This window comes from Theropithecus gelada, chromosome 1 (assembly GCF_003255815.1).
Source record: "Theropithecus gelada isolate Dixy chromosome 1, Tgel_1.0, whole genome shotgun sequence".
NCBI lineage: Eukaryota > Metazoa > Chordata > Mammalia > Primates > Cercopithecidae > Theropithecus > Theropithecus gelada.
Window position 1 is genome coordinate 187,230,830 of NC_037668.1, and position 22,337 is coordinate 187,253,166.

Below are 22,337 nucleotides of genomic sequence, written 5' to 3' on the forward strand. Positions count from 1 at the left end.
AGATTAACAAAAAAGTATGAGTATTAATTTAGAAATGAGGAGACTGAGATCACAAGGTTAGCAAGTAGTGGAATACAATACTCTCTCTTACTCACTCACTCACAAAGATGTATGTCCTTGTTTTTCAGGGTCTTATAGTCTGGTTCTGGAGATAAGAGTATTCTGACACCTAATCCACTACTCTTTCTAGTATTATACGTAGTACAGTTGGGATCTATTGTTCAGAGGCTCAAAGATGCAGATTATCTTCAGATAATCTGTATTAGAAAAATGTTTCAACAGTATTGTTCCCTCTTCAAAATACAATGTCTAGGGGTCCTTTGCTTTAATGTTTTAGATGGATATTCCACGGTCTAAAACAGTGGTTTTACAAGTTTCTCTTACTTCACTTTTAACATACTTGATTAGCAGCCTCAAGATTAGGTGCAAATGTTTGCTTGTTGCCTGTAAATCTAACTATCTCTTTCCCACTTAAGGAAGTATTTGGATATGTAAAATATAGCTATGGGACACAGGGATAATGATAAACCTGCCTTTTTTTTTTTTCCCCAAGTCAATCATTCAACAACTTTGGCACAATATCAGGAGAAACAAATTACTTGGAACTCGTAACTAACCTTGCCACAGCTGAAACACAGAACTGTTGTAACAAACTATATGGTCTAACACATAAAAAATAACATGATTTTGTAATTTTCATAATAAATCAATAATCAGATAAATAGAATTCAATCCGAGCTGTAGTAGGAGAGACTTGTTTCTAGAAGACTAGAGGAAGAATATGTATGTAAAGAACTCATTAGATGTTAATATAGGTATTTCCTGAGTGATAGCTCAGAAACTCTATTAACTGAGAAGTCTTGATTTTCTTTCTTCTTTTCAAATTTTCTTTTGATATTTATAATGTTATCTTTATAAAGTCACTTTACTATATCTTCCCCTCCAAAAAATGCTGAGGGCAGGGGGGGACAAAACACTTCACAGTATTCTAACTTCACATGTCCTTGGCACCAAGAGCATGACAAATGCAGGCAAGGCTCTTCACACTTTCATTGGTATTAACGAAATAGGAGACACACAGAATTCTAGATGTTCCTGACCAGATATCTGACACCACCTTACCACCACAATCTGTTTTGGGGGAAAACCTAGATGAATGCCTGCTCATGTCAGTCACCCCAGGAAACACAAACTCCCAGATTATTCCTCATCACCTTGATTTGTATCTTCACACAATATGTATGAATGTGTGTATCTGCATAAATGAATACTTCATCTTAGACCTGGGGTGCAGATTAATTATAATCTTTTGTTTGTGACACTCAATTATCATTAGAGCCTGGTATGGCTTTGTTAAACGGATTTAAACTTTATAATGAATACACATGACTCACCTTCCATCCAATTGCCTTGACTGCCTTTAAGAGGTAACCAGTAACCACTACTCTGAATGTTCTGTTTATCATTCCCCTCAAATTTTATTTCATTTTTGGCAAATTTTATTCCCTTTTAATTTTTATTTCATTTTTAGTCTTTGGCAATTACTTTGTTCATTAACATTGTGATATTAAAGCTTCATCCATGAAGTTGTGGGAAGCCATAGTTCATTCATTTTCACTGCTTCTATGTGTATCCTCTCTTCTCCAAAATACTTTTATAATGTTAATTTTTCTATTTTTTTTTTCTTTTTTCTTTGTTAGAGTTCTTTATATATTCTGGATACATATTCTTGTGTTGGACACATTCTAGTTGGACAACTGTTGTATGTATCTCCCCCCCACTGCACCCTCTTTTCAATTTTAAGATATCTTTTGATGAACAGAAATTCTTACTTTAACATGACAAAATTTATTATCTTTTCTTTCATTGTTGGAATGAAAGATACTTTCTGTATCTTATCTAAAAAATCCTTACTTATCCCAAGCCAGAAATCTATTCAGCCAAACCAGAGAGATATTCACATATATTTTTCCTTCTAAAAAACTGAAGTTTTTCATTTCACATTTAAGCCCTTGAGTCATAAGGATTTTTGTAAATGGTGTAAGGGGCCTGATTTCATTTTTTTTCCCCAAACTGGTGACCAATTTTGCAGCTCCAATTATTAAACAGTCCCTCATTTCTTCAACTTACAACGCCATCTCTGTCATACACATATCAGAATTCTGTAAAAACAAGGAGGTATTTCTGGGTTCTTCATTCTGTTTCATTGGTAGATATGTCTAAAACTGCAAGAATCATACACTGTCCAAAGAATATAGTATATCCTGACATCTGTTAGGGCAAATGCTTATGTCCCCAACTCCCATTGTCTTCTTCAGCTATTCCTGAACCTTTGAATTTCCATATATACTTTACAATCAATCTTCCACCAGCAGTACTGAGGTATAATTGACAAATTTAAATTGCATATACTTGAGGTGTACATGTTTTAATACATATATATATAAAATGAAATTATTATCAAGCTATCATGCTAATTCACATATCCATCATCTCACAAAGTTAGTTAGTTCTTATGTATTTGTATGGTAAGAACATTTAAGATTCACTCTCTCATGTCTCACTCTCTTGAGACATGGTGGCTCAAGCTTGTAATCCTAGCACTACAGGAGGCCAAGGCAGGCAGATCACTTGAGGTCAGGAGTTTGAGACCAGCCTGGCCGACAAGGCAAAACACTGCCTCTACTAAAAATATAAAAATTAGCTGGGCAAGATGGTGGGCGCCTGTAATCCCAGCTACTCAGGAGGCTGAGGCAGGAGAATCGCTTGAGCCGGGAGGTGGAGAATGCAGTGAGCCAAGATTGCGCCACCTCACTACAGCCTGGGTGATAGAGCGAGACTCCATCTCAAAAAAAAAAAAAAGTAAATAATAAAATAAAAAAAGATCCACTCTCTTAGAAAAATTCAAGCATACAATATAGTCTCATTAACTACAGTCAACTACAGTCCTCATGCTGTACATTAGATCTCCAGAACTTATTTTCTCTCCATTAGTGGGTTCCTAACCTATTTGGCACCAGCGACTAGTTTTGTGGAAGACAATCTTTCCATGAACACGAATGGGGAAAGGTTTTGGGATGAAACTGTTCCACCTCAGATCATCAGGCATTAGATTCTCAGTAGGAGCACACAACCTAGATCCTTCACATGCGCAGTTCACAAATAGGGTTCACGCACCTATGAGAATCTAATGCTGCCGATGATCTGACAGGAGACAGACCTCATGCAGTAATGCTCACTTGCCTGCTGCCCACCTTCTGCTGTGGCCTGGTTCCTAACAGACCACGGACCAGTACTGGTCAGCAGCCCGGGGTTTGGTTACCCCTGTTCTAGATAACCAAAGCTTTGTACCTACTGACCCAACATTTCCCCTGCACCTCAGCAACCATTCTTCTACTTTTTGCTTCTATGAGTTCAGTTAAGATTTCACAGATAAGTGAAACTGTACAGTAGCATTTGTCTTTCTGTATCTAGCTTATTTCACTGAGGATAATGATCTCCAAATTCATCCATGCTGCTGTAAATGTAAGGCTGAATAGTATTCCATTGTGTATATAAACCACATTTTCTTTATCCATTCATCTGCTAACGGACATTTAGGTTGGTTCCATATTTTGGCTATTGTGAATAATACTGCAATGAACATAGGAGTGCAGATATCTCTTTGACATATCAATTTCAATTTCTCTGGATACATACTCAGAAATGGGATTGCTGGATCATGTAATTGTTCTATTATTATTTTGGGGGGAATCTCCATACTGTTTTCCATGACTGTACCAATTTACATTCCCACCAACACTGTACAAGAGTTCCCTTTTCTCCACATCTTTACCAATACTTGTAAGTTATCTTTTGGCTTTTTTTTTTTTTTTTTTGAGGCGGAGTCTCGCGCTGTGTCACCCAGGCTGGAGTACAGTGGCGCGAACTCGGCTCACTGCAAGCTCCGCCTCCCAGGTTCACGCCATTCTCCTGCCTCAGCCTCCAAGTAGCTGGGACTACAGGCGCCCGCCACCATGCCCGGCTAGTTTTTTGTACTTTTAGTAGAGACGGGGTTTCACCATGTTAGCCAGGATGGTCTCGATCTCCTGACCTCGTGATCCACCCATCTCGGCCTCCCAAAGTGCTGGGATTACAGGCTTGAGCCACCGCGCCCGGCCTCTTTTGGCTTTTTGATAATAGCTATTCTAACAGGTGTGAGATCATGTATTATGTGGTATTGATTTGCATTGCCCTGATGATTAGTGATGTTGAGCACCTTTTCATATACCTGTGGGACATGTGTATGTCTTCTTTTGAGAAATGTCTATTCAGATCCTTTGCCCATTTTTTAATTGGGTTGTTTTTTTGTTATCACATTGTCTGAGCTCCTTATACAGTTATGTGCTGCATAAAGACTTGTCAGTCAAGAACAAACTGCATACACAACAGTGGTCCCATAAGATTATAATACTGTATTTTTTACTGTGCCTTTTCCATGTTTAAATATACAAATACCACCGTGTTATAACTACCTACTCAGCACAGTAACACAGTGTACAGGCTTGTAGTCTAGAAGCAATAGGCTGTACCATATAGCCTAGGTGTATTGTAGGCTATGCCATCTGGGTTTGTGTGATTACACTCTATGATGTTTGAACAACAAAAAGGGCATCAAACAACACATTTCTCAGAAAGTATCCTCAGCGTTAAGCCATATATGACTGTATTTTGTATATTAATCCCTTATCAGATGTATTGTTTGCAAATATCTTCTCCCATTCCATAGACTGTCTTCTTTGCTGTACAAAAGCTTTTTAGTTTGATGCAATCCCATTTGTATATTTTTGCTTTCATTACCTGTACTTTTGGGGTCATAGCCAAAAAATTGTTGTCCAGATCCAATGTCAAGAAGCTTTTCCCCTGTGTTTTCTTCCAGTAGTTTTACAGTTTCAGGCCTCGTGTTTAAGTACTAAATATGTTTTGAGTTCATTTTTGCAGATGGTATGAGGTAAGGGTCCAGTTTCATTCTTTTGCATGTGGACATCCAGTTTTTCTGACACAATTTATTGAAGAAACTATCATTTCCCCATTGTGTGTTCTTGTTATCTTTGTTGAAGATCAATTGACTGCAAATGTGTGTATTATTTTTGGGCTCTTTATTTTGCTCCATTGGTCTACAAGTCTATTTTTTGCTAACCATAATATTGTGATTACTATAGCTTTACAGTGTATTTTTAAAATCAGAGAGTATGATGTCTCTAGTTTTGCTGTTGCTCAAGATTGCTTTGGCTATTCTGAGATTTTTGTGATTCCACGTGAATTTTAGAACTGTTTTTTCTATTTCTGTGATAAATGTCATGGAAATTTTGATAGTGACTGTACTGAATCTGTAGATTTATTTGGGCTGTATGGACATTTTAACAATATGAATTCTTCCAATGCACAAACACAGGATACCCTTCCATTTATTTGTATCTTATTCAATTTCTTTCATTAATGTTTTATAGTTTTCTGTGTATAGATTTTTCACCTCCTTGGTTAAACTTAATTTTTGATAGTTCGTTATTAATGTACAGGAATGCAACTGATTTTTGTATGTTGATTTTATATCTTGGAATGTTACTAAATTCATTTATTTAGTAACATTCAGTTTATTTTACAGTTCCAAAAACTGGTTAGAACTCCAATAGTTCTATCCACGAACACGGGCTATTGCTCCCTCTGTTTAGTTCTTTTTTAATGACTTCCTGTAAAGTTTTATAACTTTCTGCATATAGGTCTTACACATTTTATTCCACTTATTGTTTGATATTTTGTTTCTTTTGTTGATATTGTAAATGATGTCCTTTTAAATAATATTTGTTGTTTCCAATATAACCGATTTTGTATTGTTCATATATTCAACCACTTTAAGTAAACTATTTTTAAAAAACTGTGGTAAAATATATACATAACATACAATTAACCATTTTCAGGTGGCCATTTCAAGGATAACACCAACATCCATATTCAAAACTTTTTCATCTTCTCAAAATGAAACTCCATATTCATTAAATAATAACTCCCAAATCCCATTTCTCCCCATCCCTGGCAACCACCAATCTAGATTCTGTCTGTATGAATTTGATTACTCTAGGTACCTCATATAAGTAGAATTACAGGAATTATACAGTATTTGTTCTTTTGTATCTGGCTTATTTCACTTAGCATAATGTCTGAAGGTTTATTCATGGTGCAGCATGTATCAGAATTTCATTGCTTTTTAAGAGAGATGAATATTCCATTGTATGTATATACTACATTTTGTCTATTCATTCATCCACTGATAAGATGTTTGGGTTGCTTCTACCTTTTGACTACTGTGAATAATGATGTTACGAACATTAAAACATATACAATAGCAATTGTATGTTGAATACAACAGTGAAATTGAGCATCCTTTTCCTTGATGTTAAAGAAAATGCTCCTAATATTTTCCCTATATAGAACGTTGTTGTCTTTTTGGTACATTCTCTTTACCGGTTAAAACAAAACAAAATCATCCCAAACCTTTCCAACTGTATCCTCTTGAATTCATCATCCATCCTCTGCAAAATCCCCATCCTTAACATTTTCTGTAAGCATTCCCTTCCTTTTCTTATAAACCTTGCAACATATGCCTGGAGGTAGGTTAGGTGTAATCTTTGCTCCTTACTCTTCACAATTTCTTCCAGCTCATTATCTCACCCTGCTCCCTAAAATCCTCCAGCTTCTCTTAAGGTGAAGGCACTAGGGTCAGTGCTGTCCAATAGAATTTTGTGCGACGGTGAAAATCTATGCCTGTGTGGTCCAACATGATAGCCACTAGCCACATGTGACTACTGAGCACTTGCAATGTGGCCAGTATGATCAAGGAAATAAATTTTTAATTTTATTTAATTTTAGTGATTTAAGTTTAATAGCCACATGTAGCTAATGGCTATCATATTAAACGAGAGAACCCTAGATTACAACACTTAATGTTACTGTCATTTATAGATCTATAAGTCATCTTTCCCCTGTATCTTAAAGATTTTGGTAGTTGGAGAAAAAAAAATCCATGAACCGAAATTATTCTTATCATAAATCTTGGTGATTGCCATTTCATGGAGATAATACTCCCAATATTCTGGTTTCTTAGTTTCTGGACTTCTGCTCCAACGATCTTATCTTCTACCACCCTTAGCTTTCACTCCCTTTCTCATTCTGATCCAGTGATTATTTGACTCCACTGTGGCTTTCAAACCAGTGACCAGCCTACCTTTTCACTGTTCATTATCTCCCTCCTTTTACTTGGTTTAGTTTCTTCGTCTGTCAATAAAACAACTCATATTTTCTGTCTTTCACCTCTTGTGCTACCCTTAACCCCTCTGGTATAAAAGCCTCAAAAAATCCCAACTCTGGTTAAACACAACTCTTGGCACTATTGAAAGCTTATGCTGAATATCTGAACCTGGCTGGAGAATACGTAACTCTGCTGACTGGTTTTACTTTAAAGATACATAAGATCTATCAAACCTATTAGGTTTTCTTAGTTAATGGACTCTCACACTCTACAGATGACTTTTATATCCTCTCCTCTTTCTTCAAACCTCCAACACCTCTCCCATAACACTCTCAACTAAAGACCTTGCTTTTTTATGTCTGAGGAAACAAAACAATCAGAAGAACTTCTAAGAACCCCACCACAAAATCTACCAACTTACTTGCATCTGTAACTAAATGTGTTCCCTTCCCTGCTGTTAAAATGGATAAATTCTTTTTATTTTTGAGACAGAGCTCTGTCACCCAGGCTGGAGTGCAGTCGCGCAATCTTGGCTCACTGCAAGCTCCACCTCCCAGGTTCACGCCATTCTCCCGCCTCAGCCTCCCGAGTAGCTGGGACTTCAGGGGCCCGCCACCACGCAGGGCTAATTTTTTTGTATTTTTGGTAGAGACGGGGTTTCACCATGTTAGGCAGGATGGTCTCCATCTCCTGACCTCGTGATCTTCCCGACTCGGCCTCCCAAAGTGCTGGGATTACAGGGGTGAGCCACCGCACCCGGCCTAAAATGGATAACCTCTTACTGATACACTAGAGTACTATATCTAATTCTCTTTCATCTAATCAAGCGTATCACTGGTGTAATCCCTCATTCTCTTGTCATTTTTTTCATTCTACTAGATTATTGCCACCAACATAAAACATATTGCCATTGATGCCATTTCCAAAAACAAAACAAAATACCACAAATCTTTGGTCTCACATTCCCTTCCAGATACCATATTTCTCTACAAACCACACTGCAGCCCTTTACAGTAAAATTCCTCAAGAGCATTCTCTATACTTGCTGTCCCACTTCTTCACCACCATTCTCTCAACTCCAGTCAGTTTTTCACCCCACTTCTCTACTGAAATCACTCTTCCTGAGGTCGCCAATCCTTTCCAATTATCAGGTCATCAAAAACTTTGTGCCTTATTTGAATTATTAGTAGCATTTGACAAAGGTGATCAATCTTTACTGAAACATTTTCTTTACTTGACTGAAAAATGTGTCCTACCCGTAATTTCCTTTGTTGATTCCTCCTCATTTTTCCAATCTCTACTTGGGAATCCTGGAGGCTCCCAGGGCTTTTCATCTATGCTCCCTCCTTAGATGATTACCATCTAGCTTCAAATAGTTTACACTGATCATTATAACAATCTCTCTCTAGCCCCAACCACTCCCTTAAACTTGTACATCTAACTCTGACCTTACAGTTCACATGAATGTTTACCAGCCAACTCAAGCACAGTATGTGTAAAATAGAACCCCAGCCCACAACGGTCCTTCTCTATACCTCTCCGAATATGAGTAAACAGCACCTCCATTATCTGATTCATGCTACCTCTTTGAAATAATCTCCTACCACCGGGTACCTTCCTAGCTTATTCTACTGTCAACACTGACCACTCTGCCATTTGAATGTATCTGGGCCTTTTTACTTGTTATTACCTCTACTTGGAACTCTCTTCTCCCAGATATCCAAATAAATGGTTTCCTCAATTCCTCCAGGTCTCTACTGAACTGTCATTTATCAAAGATTCTCTTACCATGTTACATAACAGTACTGTCCTGCCTTTCTTTCTATTTTTCTTCAGAGCATTTATCGCTATTTAAGTCATTTATTTATTTGCAATTTACTTTTCCCCAGCAGAATGTTAGCTGTATGAGAATCGAACATTGTCTAGATCATTCACTACTGTATGTCAAGCAATTACAGAGTGCATAGCACAATATGAAATATTTTAAAATAAAAACCATCAAAAGTTTTATTCAGATAAATAATGAAGCTGTTACCAAATAACAAGTATTATTTTCCATGCAAATACATAAGGGAAGCAATGAAAATATCTTCAAGGAAAATAAAAATTAACTTCAGAAAAATGTACCTCATTACCAAACCAAATCATCAATAGAAGTATAGGACTGGGTGTAATGGTTCATGCCTGTAATCCCAGCACTCTGGCTAAGGCGGGAGGACCGCCTGAGGTCAGGTGTTTGAAAACAGCCTGGACAACACAGTGAGACCCCATCACTATAAAAACTTTTAAAAAAATTAGTTTGGCACGGTGGCATGTGCCTGTAGTCCAGTTACTTGGGAGGCTGAGGCTGGAGGATCCTCTGAGCCCAGGAGTTGGAGGCTGCAGTAAGCTATGATCATGCTACACTCCAGCCTGGGTACAAAAAAATAAAAATAGAATTTTTTTTCCACAGAGTATAATTCTTTTCCCTAAAACTTTAAAGATATAATTCATAACTGTATATTTATAATCATTTCCATTCCTCCACGAAATTCAAATTTTAAGAAAAGACAATAAGGCCATAATTACTAAAAAGAATTTTTAAAGAAAACTCTTCACACTCAGGTGTTTCTATAAAAAAGAAAAAAGAAATATAAAAAGGATCATAAGCTTTTCCATACTAATGTTTTTCCAATATAGAAATCTACACTGGTTTTCATGGGAAACATCTGTCTCTTCAGATACTATAAAAAGCAAAAGCAGCCCTTTGTTAATTAAAAACAGTTATATTTTAGTAATAAAAACATATTTTAAAAAGTCAATCATGATTTTAGCACAGGACCTTAAAAACACATTGATCCTTTGTACAAAATGTAATAGATTCTAAACAAAATCATCGCTCTTTAACATTTAAGAATAGTACTGAATATAAATAAATTTAATTGAATATAAAATTTTATTTATATAAAATCTAAATGAAAAATACCTGACAAGATTGAGTACAGTATCATGTTACTCAAATATGAAAATACACAAATTTGCAGAGGTCAAAATTCATACTCTGATCTTGTATAAGTAATAGAACCAAATATGATTAACATAACAGTATCAGCATGTGCAGTAACAGCAAATAATTCCATGTTAATCATCAAGTTTTCCATTATTCCTAAGGAAAAAACTTAAGATTAATAATGGAAATTGAAATCAGTAAATTTTTTTTGAAACCTATGATTTAGATATTCCTCAAACTTTCCAAAAGCATAATCTTTATGATTAAATGCATTTTTTTTGTATTTATACCTTCCCATCAGCTGAATATTAAACACTACGTTGTCAAAGATACTGAAAGTGTTCCAACAAAAATGATTCTCTAAGGAGCAAAAACCAAGCACCAAACTGCACCCCAAAATTACCTTACACCCAGTGCACTGCTTAAGGAAAAAAAATGTAGGTATCAAAGAATAAGAGTACAAAGCAATTTAAAAATCCTTATCGATTATCATTATATTAACCTTAATAAGAATTACAAAGGAAATGAATACATCTTTCCTTTCCACAGGAAATCTAACCTTTCATTAACTAAAGAATATTACTCACCGCCCATGTTTTAGTCAACCTGAAAATTGGGGCACTCTGTAAGCCAGAAACCACTGCCATAAGTGCATGAAGGTTATTCAGCTCATACAGTTTCTGAAGATTTAAAAAAAAATGGGGGAGAGGGATGAAAAAGAAACAACATGAATACAAGAAAAATTTAGACTAACAAGTACAATCTTGGCAACTGGTAGTGTTAAGCATATACTACCTTCATTACTAAGATCTGTCTTTAGAGTACCCACTATGTTTACACTAAGTTGCTTTGGTGCACAACAGAACTTACATGTTCTACTGTGGCACTGTCCCCAAGCTCTGGGAATAAATCTACCTCTAGCTGAGTAATATATTAAGAAAACCAAGGTTATGTCTCATTATCAAGTTTACATGGTATGATCACGAAAGCTGGTTTCTAGTAAACAGTCTCCCTTATACTGAACTATTACTAAGCCTCTGCTTTATGTTTCAAGTTTCAAGAAAGGGTCAACATCCAGGATTCTGATTTGGTTTCCCAACCAGTACTCCCATTATTCCATGGCAAGGGTGAAACCTGCCTTTCACAGTACAGTCCTCCTCAATTTTCTGCTTCCTCCTACCCAAATTCCCAGATCCTTTTTCCCTCATTCATGCTGAGACACTGATTTTACAGTCTGCATGCAGAAAACTCCTACCTAACACTGGTTCCCAGTACTTTCCCATGAGATCTGCACATTTATTGCTGATTTCCCAGATTTTTAAATACTACCTGACACTTACATCCCGCAAGTCCTGTCTAAAAATTAGTCATTTTACAACTGTCCTAATCCTACTACCAGGTAAGTCCCAGGTCTAGAAAATGCTGCGGATAGAGCATTTAAGTGAAAGCCCGAAGAAAACAAAAACAAAATAAATTAATAACACAAAACATAATATAAATCTTCACACAAGGTTATACAATCTAACTGGGAAACCATTCAACGGATGTATTTTAAGCATTTATTATACTAGGCACCATATTAGACAGCATATACAAAAATGAAAAAGACCTATCAAGAAGCTTCAGTCTAGTGAGACAGACATGAAAACAAATACAAATCCAATTTGCATATTTCTAGAACAAAAGTATATACAGCGTTCTATAAATAAAAGTATATGTAGGGTTCTACAGAATAATCAGCCTCTAACTTTGAGAGATTCTGATTTCCAGAAATGACACTTGAGAGCGAGGGGCTATGAGAAAGAGGGACTACAATATACAAAAAGCACAAAGCCATGAAGGTGTCTGGAAGCTGAGTATCAGAAGTATCAGAGTATCAGAAGAAGAGAACAGAAAGGGCCATTTTTACATGTGAAGCCTCTTTGGAGGCTAGACTTACTTTCATGAGCAGTAAGAACTCCAGTGGAGGATCTGGAGAATTTTAAAATTTGAGAATGATATAACTGAATGCCAGGCATCAGTTCACAACCCTTTATCTGCAATTCTGAGATCTCAAACCTGAAAAGTCAAAGTGTTGTTTATTTGGTAAGTGTGGTCTCAAGTTCACTAGGCGGGAAAATCTAACCTGATGTGAGGCTAATGACAGACTTTACTGATCTCACTTAAGGTGAATAATTACATGTTTTGCTCCAAAAATATTAAATGTGTTTGATTTCAAGGTATTACATAAGCAGGAGGTGGAGGTGATTGCAATGAAAATGCCACAGATGGTATATGAACTACATACACCACCTTTCTAAAATCTGGAAAAAAAAGTGTATTCCTAAATATATCTGGCCCCAAATGCTTTGGGTAAGATATTATGGATGTGTACTACATTTTTGAAAGATCAGGGAGCAGAAGGTGGCATATACAGAAAGGGAATCAGTTCAGAGACTACAGTGAGAGATGGTGAGAAGGATCTGACACGTCAGTGTCAGCGGAGTTGAAGAGGGGGAATGGATTCAAAATTTAGTAAAGGCTACATACCAGAAGTCTGGCAAATTAGACACCTTGACCTACTCTTCCAATGAAAATAATTAGAACACTGGGTAAGATATGAAATACATCTTATGAAAATTCATTGTAAAGCTAGCAATAAAATTAAGAATACTTAGGACCCTAAAACTAAGAGAAGGAGAATCCAGAGATGTAAGCTGAACACCAAAGCTGGCAATCCCTTGGAGGACATACGAAAATCTGGTTAGCTTTCCAAGCTTCAGGGGACACATTGCCCAGGGCCTGCCTAACCTGTGGTGGGGGTTCCAATAAGAGACTCTCATTGCCTAAAGCAGAGACACTGAAGGACTCATAGCCTGAGTGTAAGGGCAGGAGAGAAATAATCCTCACCCACCATCAAGAGACTGCCAGGCAACAATGCCTGTTGTGAACCTTAGTGCTAAGTGAAGAGGGGAGGGGTATTATGGAAGTTTATAGCCCAAATAACTACTTCATAGTAAGAATAAACAGAGGCCGGGCGTGGTGACTCACACTTGTAATCCCAGCACTTCCGGAGGCTGAGGAAGGTGGACTGCTTGAGCCCAGGAGTTCAAGACCAGCCTGGGCAACATGGCAAAACCTTGTCTCTACCAAAAAAAAAAACAAAAAAAAAAAAACAAAAAAAACCCCACAGAAATTAACCAGGCACGTGGTGGCATGTGCCTGTAGTCCCAGCTACTCAGGAGGCTGAGATGGGAGGACTGCTTAAGCCCAGGAGTCAGAGGTTGCGATGAACCGTGATTGTGCCACTGTACTCCAGCCTGGGCGACCCAGGAAGACCCTGTCTCAAAAAAAACAAAAAAACAAACAAAAAAAAACGATAAAAACCTCATGCTGAATAGTAGCTTCTGCTACTAGTAGCAGATGTAGAACATGAGAAACCATTGCTAAAGCCATAACGGCAAGAAAACAAAATAGATAAACTTAGAAAGAAAACCATTTTATTAAAAACACTGGAGAGTTGTGGACACAAAGAACACAAATAACTAAATTCCAAAGTAAAAAAAAAACAACAGCCTTTAAACAGTTTTTTTCCCCCTGAGGGCATATGCTGAATCTCTACAAGGCTAGGCAAAGATGAAGCCTCCAATAGGCAGATTTTGCTAAAGTAAGAAGAAACCAGTGCTTTTACAACCTTGTGGGCTGGTATAACGGACTAGAATCCGCAGGAGTTTCAAACCTAGAGTTGGCTCTGTGTCCACTGATTCACTCCTAATGGAACTTTCTTTACTGTGTGTCAGTGCTGGAGGCTGACAGCTGGGTTAGAAAGCAGAGAGGCATCTCTGGGACTTAGATCCCAGGGTCCTACTAGAGCAAGAGGCCTGTACCACACAAAGTACAGATTTCGCCCTGAGTCATTTGTGACCAGAGATGACTTGAAACTATCTAAAGCTAAAACTCAACCCTATCCACTTCAATTCCTAATGGGATCAGAAAAATCAGTTTCTCTCTTTTTTTCTTTTTTGAGACGTGGTCTCGCTCTGTTGCCCAGGCTGGAGTGCAGTGGCATGATCTCGGCTCACTGCAACCTCCGCCTACCAGGTTCAAGTGATTCTCCTGCCTCAGCCTCCCGAGTAGCTGGGACTACAGGTGAGCTCCACCATGCATGGCTAATTTTTGTATTTTTAGTAGAGACAAGGTTTCACTATGTTGACCAGCTGGTCTCGAACTCCTGACCTCAGGTGATCTGCCTGACTTGGCCTCCCAGGGTGATAGGATTACAAGCGTGAGCCACCATGCCCAGCCAGAAAAATCAGCTTCTCATTCTCGTTCCCCAACAGAGGACTGGGCTTAACCACCCTGGGAGAAGAAAGTATTTACTCCAGTCTCTACCATTCTTTTAGATATAATGTTTAAAGGTAGAAAAGTCAGAAAGGAAGAAGTCAAATCTGCCTTTATTTTCAGATAACATGATTGCATATGTAGTACCAAACAATTAGAAAATGAGACGGAAAAACATTTACAATAATATCAGAACACTGGCTGTCTACTAGAAATAATGATATGCAATATGCAAGAGTGCTTCACTGAAAATAAAGTACTGCCGAGAAAAATTTAAAAAAACTTAAACAGAGGTATATCATGTTTGTGGATTGAAAGTCTTAATATTGTTATCAGTTCTTCCCAAAGTGATCTATAAGTTCAATAAAACCTCAATCAAAAATGCAAGCAGGCCATGTTGCAGAAATTGATAGGCTACTTCTAAAATTTCTACAGATATAAAATGGAGATAGCATAGACAAGAAAAGAAGAAGAAAAAAAAATTAGAACATTATCAGATTTCAAGGCTTACTACAAAGCTATAGTAATTAAGACAAAGAGATACTGGAATAAGAACAGACAAATAAATCAATGGAACAGAAATATACCTACACATATTTGATCAAGTAATTTCCAACCAAAATGTCAAAGCAGTTAAACAGACAAAAGAATGGAATTAGCACAATTAGATATTCTTTTTTTTTTTTTTTTTTTTTTTTTTTTAATTGAGATGGAGTCTCTGTTGCCCAGGCTGGAGTGCAGTGGTGTGATCTTGGCTCACCACAACCTCTGCCTCCCGGGTTCAAGTGATTCTTCTGCCTCAGTGTGGGTGACAGGAGCAAAACTCCATCTCCAAAAAAAACCACTTCAAACTATAATACTTCTAGGAGTGATCAAAGGAAAATGCCTTTATGACCCTGGATTAGGAAAGGATTTATTAAACAAGACACAAAAAACACTAACCACAAAGACAAAAATAACAAATTGGACTTTGTCAAAACTGAACAGTTCTGCTCACTAACCAAAAGACAGCATGGAGAACAGTATGGCGATTCCTCAAGGATCTAGAACTAGATGTACCATATGACCCAGCCATCCCATTACTGGGTATATACCCAAAGGATTATAAATTATGCTGCTATAAAGACACATGCACACGTATGTTTATTGCAGCACTATTCACAATAGCAAAGACTTGGAATCAACCCAAATGTCCATCAGTGACAGATTGGATTAAGAAAATGTGGCATATATACACCATGGAATACTATGCAGCCATAAAAAAGGATGAGTTTGTGTCCTTTGTAGGGACATGGATGCAGCTGGAATCCATCATTCTTAGCAAACTATCACAAGAACAGAAAACCAAACACCGCATGTTCTCACTCATAGGTGGGAACTGAACAATGAGATCACTTGGACTCGGGAAGGGGAACATCACACACCGGGGCCTATCATGGGGAGGGGGGCGGGGGGAGGGATTGCATTGGGAGTTATACCTGATGTAAATGACGAGTTGATGGGTGCAGCACACCAACAAGGCACAAGTATACATATGTAACAAACCTGCACGTTATGCACATGTACCCTACAACTTACAGTATAATAATAATAAATAAATTAAAAAAAAAAAAAAAAAAAAAGAAAATAAAAAGGCAAGTCATAGACTGGGAAAAAATACATATTTCTGAAAAGGGTTTGTATTCAGAATACATTAAAAAAAATCCCTACAACTTGATAAGACAAACAATCCTATTAAAAATATGGGCAAAACATTTGGAAAGGATAGTATCACAAAACAAAATATCCGAATGCTCCACATACATATGAAAAGATACTCAATCATGACTATAATCAGAAAAATACAAATTAAAACCACAATAAGATACTACTACACACCCAAAAGAAAGGCCAAATTAAAAAAAAAAAATTAAACACCAAGTACTGGCAAGATGTGTGGAGACTCTTATTGCTGACTGAAATTTAAAGTGGTAAAACCAACAGGGTTATGTTGGAAAATAACAATATTTGGCAGTTTCTAATAAAGTTAAAACATATTCCTAATCTATAACCCAGCAAGTCCACCATTCCTAGGTATAATACAAGAAAACTCAATGCATATTCCATAAAAATGTTCATAACAGCTTTATTCATAAAAGCCAAAGTAAAAACAAATGTTCATTAATAAGAAAATGATATACTGTGGAATATCCATACACTGGAAATCTACTTAGCAATAAAAGAATTATAGATAACATGCAACGTGGATGAATCTCAACAACATGGTAAGCAAGAGTAGCCAACCACAAGCAACAGCTTTCTGTAGGATCCCACTTATATAAACTCCCAGAACAGCGTTCATCTATACTGTGGCAGTGGGGTGTGTTGGCGGGGCAGTACGGAGAAAATGTTGTTTGGGCAAGTGCTTAAAGGAACTTTGTTGTAACATGAAAGGGCCTTATGAGAAATGGGCCCTTACCAGACACTGAATCTGCTGACACCTTGATATTGGACTTAATCCTCACAGTTCTCTAGAATGTTTGTTGTTTATAAATGTTTGTTTTTACAAGCCACCTAGTTTATGGTATTTGTGTTATAGCAGCCAGAACAGACCAAGACAGAAATTAAGGATCAGTAAATCTGACTACTAAAATTAAGAACATGTAAATCAGAAAATATGAAAAAATTGGTAAGACAAGCCACAAATAGGAAGATACATGCAAAACTTATGAGAACTGGCATCTAGTTATATAAAGAACTCCTATAAAAATCAATAAAAGACTGCCAGGTATGGTGGTTCATGCCTGTAATCCCAGCACTTTGGGAGGCCAAGGTGGGCGGATCACCTGAGGTCAGGAGTTCAAGACCAGCCCGGCCAATATGGCAAAACCCCGTCCTACTAAAAAAAATATATATATACAAAAATTAACTGGGCATGGTGGTGTGAGCCTGTAATCCCAGCTACTTGGGAGGCTGAGGCTGGAGAATCACATGAACCCAGGAGGTGGAGGTGCAGTGAACCAAGATTGCACCACTGCACTATAGCCTAGGCGACAGAGTGAGACTCCATCTCAAAAAAACAAAAACAAAAAACCACACACACACACACACACACACACAAAATAAAAGACCAATACCAAAATAGAAAACTGCTGAAAGGTCTTAAACAGACCTTTCAAGAGAGAAAACCTAAATGGCCAACATAAAAAAAGATGTTTACTCCTACTGGATTCAATGAAAGGCAATTAAAACTAAAACGAGATACATTTCACAACCACCAGAATTGGCAACAACGAAAAATTTTGACAATATCAGATGGTGACATGGATGTAGAGCAACAGGCATCTTCATACATTGCTAGTGAGCATATATAAATGTAACTAGTTTGGAGGTTATCTATAACAAAGCTAAAGAGATGACGGGCCGGGTACAGTAGCTGGCACTTGTAATCCCAGCACTTTGGGAGGCCAACATGGGAGGATCACTTGAGCACAGGAGTTCAAGACCAGCCTGGGCAACATAATGAGACCTTGTCTCTACAAAACAACAACAACAACAAAACAGAAATTAGCCAGGGGTGGTGGCATATGCCTGTAATCCCAACTTCTATATTTACTTTTGTACTTTCATAACTCAGCAGCGTTACTTAATGGTTTTGGGAGTAGCTCTGTTATAGAGTATCCTATTTGTACATATCACAGATTATTCAGTGTACTTTGGGTTATTTCCAGATTTTTGCTATTATAAGCCCTGCTGCCATAAGCATTCTTGTATGAGTCTCTTGGTGCTTATGTGACGATTGATGCCCTAAAATACAGAGTTTGTACTAGCAGTGAAATTACTGAGGCTCTCTCTCTTTTGTTTAGACAGGATGTTGTTCTGTCTCCTGGGCTGAAGGCCAGTGGTATAATCCCAACTACTTGGGAGGCTGAGGTGGGAAGACTGCCTGGGCCCAGGAGGTCAAGGATGCAGTAAGTTGGGATTATACCACTGGCCTTCAGCCCAGGAGACAGAACAACATCCTGTCTAAACAAAAGAGAGAGAGCCTCAGTAATTTCACTGCTAGTACAAACTCTGTATTTTAGGGCATCAATCGTCACATAAGCACCAAGAGACTCATACAAGAATGCTTATGGCAGCAGGGCTTATAATAGCAAAAATCTGGAAATAACCCAAAGTACACTGAATAATCTGTGATATGTACAAATAGGATACTCTATAACAGAGCTACTCCCAAAACCATTAAGTAACGCTGCTGAGTTATGAAAGTACAAAAGTAAATATAGAATAATTCAATTTAAACAAAATCCAAAAGCATGTATTTGCAACAATATATAATTCAGAAACATACATACTGTAAAAGAAAAACGAAATTCAAGGCAATGGTTCCCACTGTAGTAGAATGGAAGGAGGTGGCATATGAAGAGGCATATGAAAATTTCCAGTGGTCAGTGGGTGCATGGGTATCCACATTATCATTCTTTTGATACTTTAAATATTCTTATATTCTTTTGTATGTATGTGATAGCAAGTTTGATGTGTCAACTTGGCTAGACTATTAGTATCAGTTATTTAACCAAACCCTAATCTAGGTGTTGCCATGAAGATATTTTGTAGATGCGGTTAATATCTACAATCAGTAGATTGTACAATAGACCTGTACAATCAGGAGGCAGAGTTTGCAGTGAGCCGAGATCCCGCCACTGCACTCCAGCCTGGGCCACAGAGTGCAACCCCATCACCAAAAAAAAAAAAAAAAAAAGTATTTATCTAACATATCATCACAAAGAATTTTAAAAAAATATTTTGACACTTTTGCAAAATATCAAAATTGTAGAAGGCTAGCTCTGCCACCTAGTGCCATAGAATGTTAGAACACAATTGCTCCCATGTTCTTAAGGAAAATAGGAAAGAGTTATGACTCATAATAATTGTAAACATGGTACCCTCATTTTATTCTGCCTTCTTTCATTCACAGGTGAGGAAAGTTATGTATTTATTACAAGAGTAACGAATGAACGTGGCTACAATTACCATACTTCTTAGAGAACTTTAAAGGAAACCAAAAATATCCTAAAATATACTTCTTTGACATATTTTGAGATGGCTATTCAGAGGGCCTACAGACAGAAATAGCCCTGAAAAGTTGCCTTTTGTAGAGAAGAATCGCATTTGTAGAATCTACATTGGTGAAATGAACAGCTAGGCTTTCTCTGAGCATCCTCTCCCTTGTCCAGATCTAGGAAAGATTAACTCAACCACAGGCTACCCCAACTATTCTTTCTGAGGGTAGCTCTGAGATTATCTGAGATATTTCCTTGAGGTATCTGTCTTTGCTTAATATGTTTTTCTCCCTTTGCTCTCCCATAACCTGTAACGCCACCTCTCCCAGAGCTCAGGGAAACTTGGTCTCAGGACTTTGTTCTCTGGGCTCATCCATTTTCCCTGGAAATCACTTACTCTCATGTACCTCCTCCCCAAAAACTCTCCTCTCCCCAGTGAAGAAGATATTTAAGCATCAACCATTTGGCCCTGCTTTGAGTTTATACTTTGTATGACTCCTATGCACACGTAATAAATCTGCTATGCTTTTCTCTCATTAACCTGTCTTTTGTTATAAGGCTGCCAGCCTTGACCCTTCAAGAAGAGCTCACTCCCCCTTTCTGCCCCTACAACTAAATTCAGAGTTGTTACAAGTTTTAATAAAATCTTGGTATCCTTTGTAGAATATCCTGTATCACCCTTCTAATTTCCAACTACCTTTGAAATCCATGCTCTATTTCTCTTGCTGTATTTATTATCTATGTCACACAATAACTGTTCAGTTAACAATGTGGCAACATCACATATACCATTCTCTTAAAAATAAAGTCTTATTCTTCACATGGTTCACTTCGGAAGTGAAGCAGTATTCTCCTACTTAATCCTTATGGCTTTCCTCATCACCTGCAGAATAGTCCAGTATTTTATAAATATCATACTTTACCATAATCCAACCTTTGTCTACTTATTCAGTAAAACAGATCACATAATTCAGTTACTCAGAGAGTAGGAGGAAGAATATAAAAGAAAGGGTAGGAAACCAGGAAGAATAAAGAAAAAGGCAGAGAAAGTAGGCAACCAATTTTAAAAATTGACTTATATAAATGAACCTTATTTTTCCAGTATCAGTAAACAGTGAATAAAGCATCATGAATATCTATTCACTTACAAACATTTATGAATGGTTGAACTCAAAAATAAAAACACAAGTTTTTCTTACCTTAGCAGTTTTAATATAGTGGCTCAAAACTTCTGCTCTAATTTTTAATGTTTGAGCATGAAGAATCTCTCTAACAACCCAAAAGCTTACCTGTAAATAAAAATTTTAGATAACTATCACTATGATTTTTAATTTGTAAGGTTTTTTTTGCTGTATTCTAAAAATTTTTGGCAGAATTAGGTAGGCTCTAAAATTAAACATTGTAAAGGATGCTACTTATAGCAAGTTCTTCTGTGGCTGTGTAATTCTACATGACCGTTTATTTAGATTGAGTAGAATCATAAGTGAAGATTCCCAAGTAGGGTTTTCTTGGTGTAAATAAAACAAAATATCAAAAGAAAAAAATATATATCTAAGTTAACATTCTAACATTAAAACTGCATTTCAAAAATTTTGTAATGCTTTCAAATAAAACCATCTTGATTTAAAAAATAATTAAAACTAATTTATTAGAAGGCAGATTAGATATAATATTAAAATACTCTACTCTGAACAGTTTGCTTATTATATGATACAATATGTCCATGTAATACACTTTAATTCATGTACTATGAAAACAAAGTCAAAGCACTGTAAGTTGGTTCACTTATACAAATCTAAATACAGAATATAGTTCGAAATTATTGTGCAAAAAATAATGCCACTGCCTCATATTTCTTCACATTTTTAATGAGAAATATTTCAGATTTTACCTGCAATTTTCATCTGTAAACAAATGTCATTATGTATTTTACATATATTTTACAAATATATATGTAAATATAAAGTATACATATTTTACAAAGTCACCTTAATACTTGTTACTGTACTTGGGCTACTAATAGTAATAATCCTCCCCAATTCTAACACGGTTTACTCCGAAAAAAAAAAAAAAAGTTATGCTATGGGAATCTTAATAACCTTAGCAAATATCAACTATTCAAATCTATTCAAATCTATTCAAATCTCAAATCTATTCAAATATCAAATATATTCAAATATCAACTATTCAAATTCAGATTTGAATATCAACTATTCAAATTCAAATCTAAAGCGCATGTTCACCAACTTTAATTTAACTTTAATTAAGTTCACCAACTTAATTAAATTTAACATCAGGCAAATTTTAAGACAAATATTATGGTGATTTGTTTTGTTCTGGAGACAGAGTCTTGTTCTGTTGCCCAGGCTGGAGTGTAGTGGGGTGATCTCGGCTAACTGCAACCTTTGCCTCCCAGGCTCAAGTGATTCTCCTGCCTTAGCCTCCTAAGTAGCTGAGACCACAGGTGTGAGCCACCATGCCCAGCCAATTTCTGTATTTTTTTTTACTTGAGACAGGGTTTTGCCATGTTGCCCAAGCTGGTCTCAAACTCCTGAGCTCAAGTGATCCACCAGCCTCTGCCTCCCAAAGTGCTGGGATTACAGGCATGAGCCACTACACCTGGCCAACACGATTTGTTGTTTTGTTTTTTTGTTTTTTTTTTTAAGATGAGGTCTCAGTATGTTGTCCAAGCTGGTCTTGA

General features: G+C 36.9%; 1 protein-coding gene across 2 annotated transcripts in view; it reads right to left on the reverse strand.

Moving 5' to 3' along the window:
• Positions 1-22,337, reverse strand: part of RALGPS2 (Ral GEF with PH domain and SH3 binding motif 2) — a 187,766-nt gene that overhangs the window by 82,944 nt on the left and 82,485 nt on the right. For both annotated transcript variants that reach the window (XM_025389595.1, XM_025389604.1), the window contains exons 6-7: positions 20,836-20,925; positions 10,862-10,954 (exon numbers count right to left, since the gene is read on the reverse strand). In XM_025389595.1, the coding sequence (XP_025245380.1) occupies positions 10,862-10,954; positions 20,836-20,925 (183 nt within the window). The remainder of the gene's footprint in view (positions 1-10,861; positions 10,955-20,835; positions 20,926-22,337) is intronic.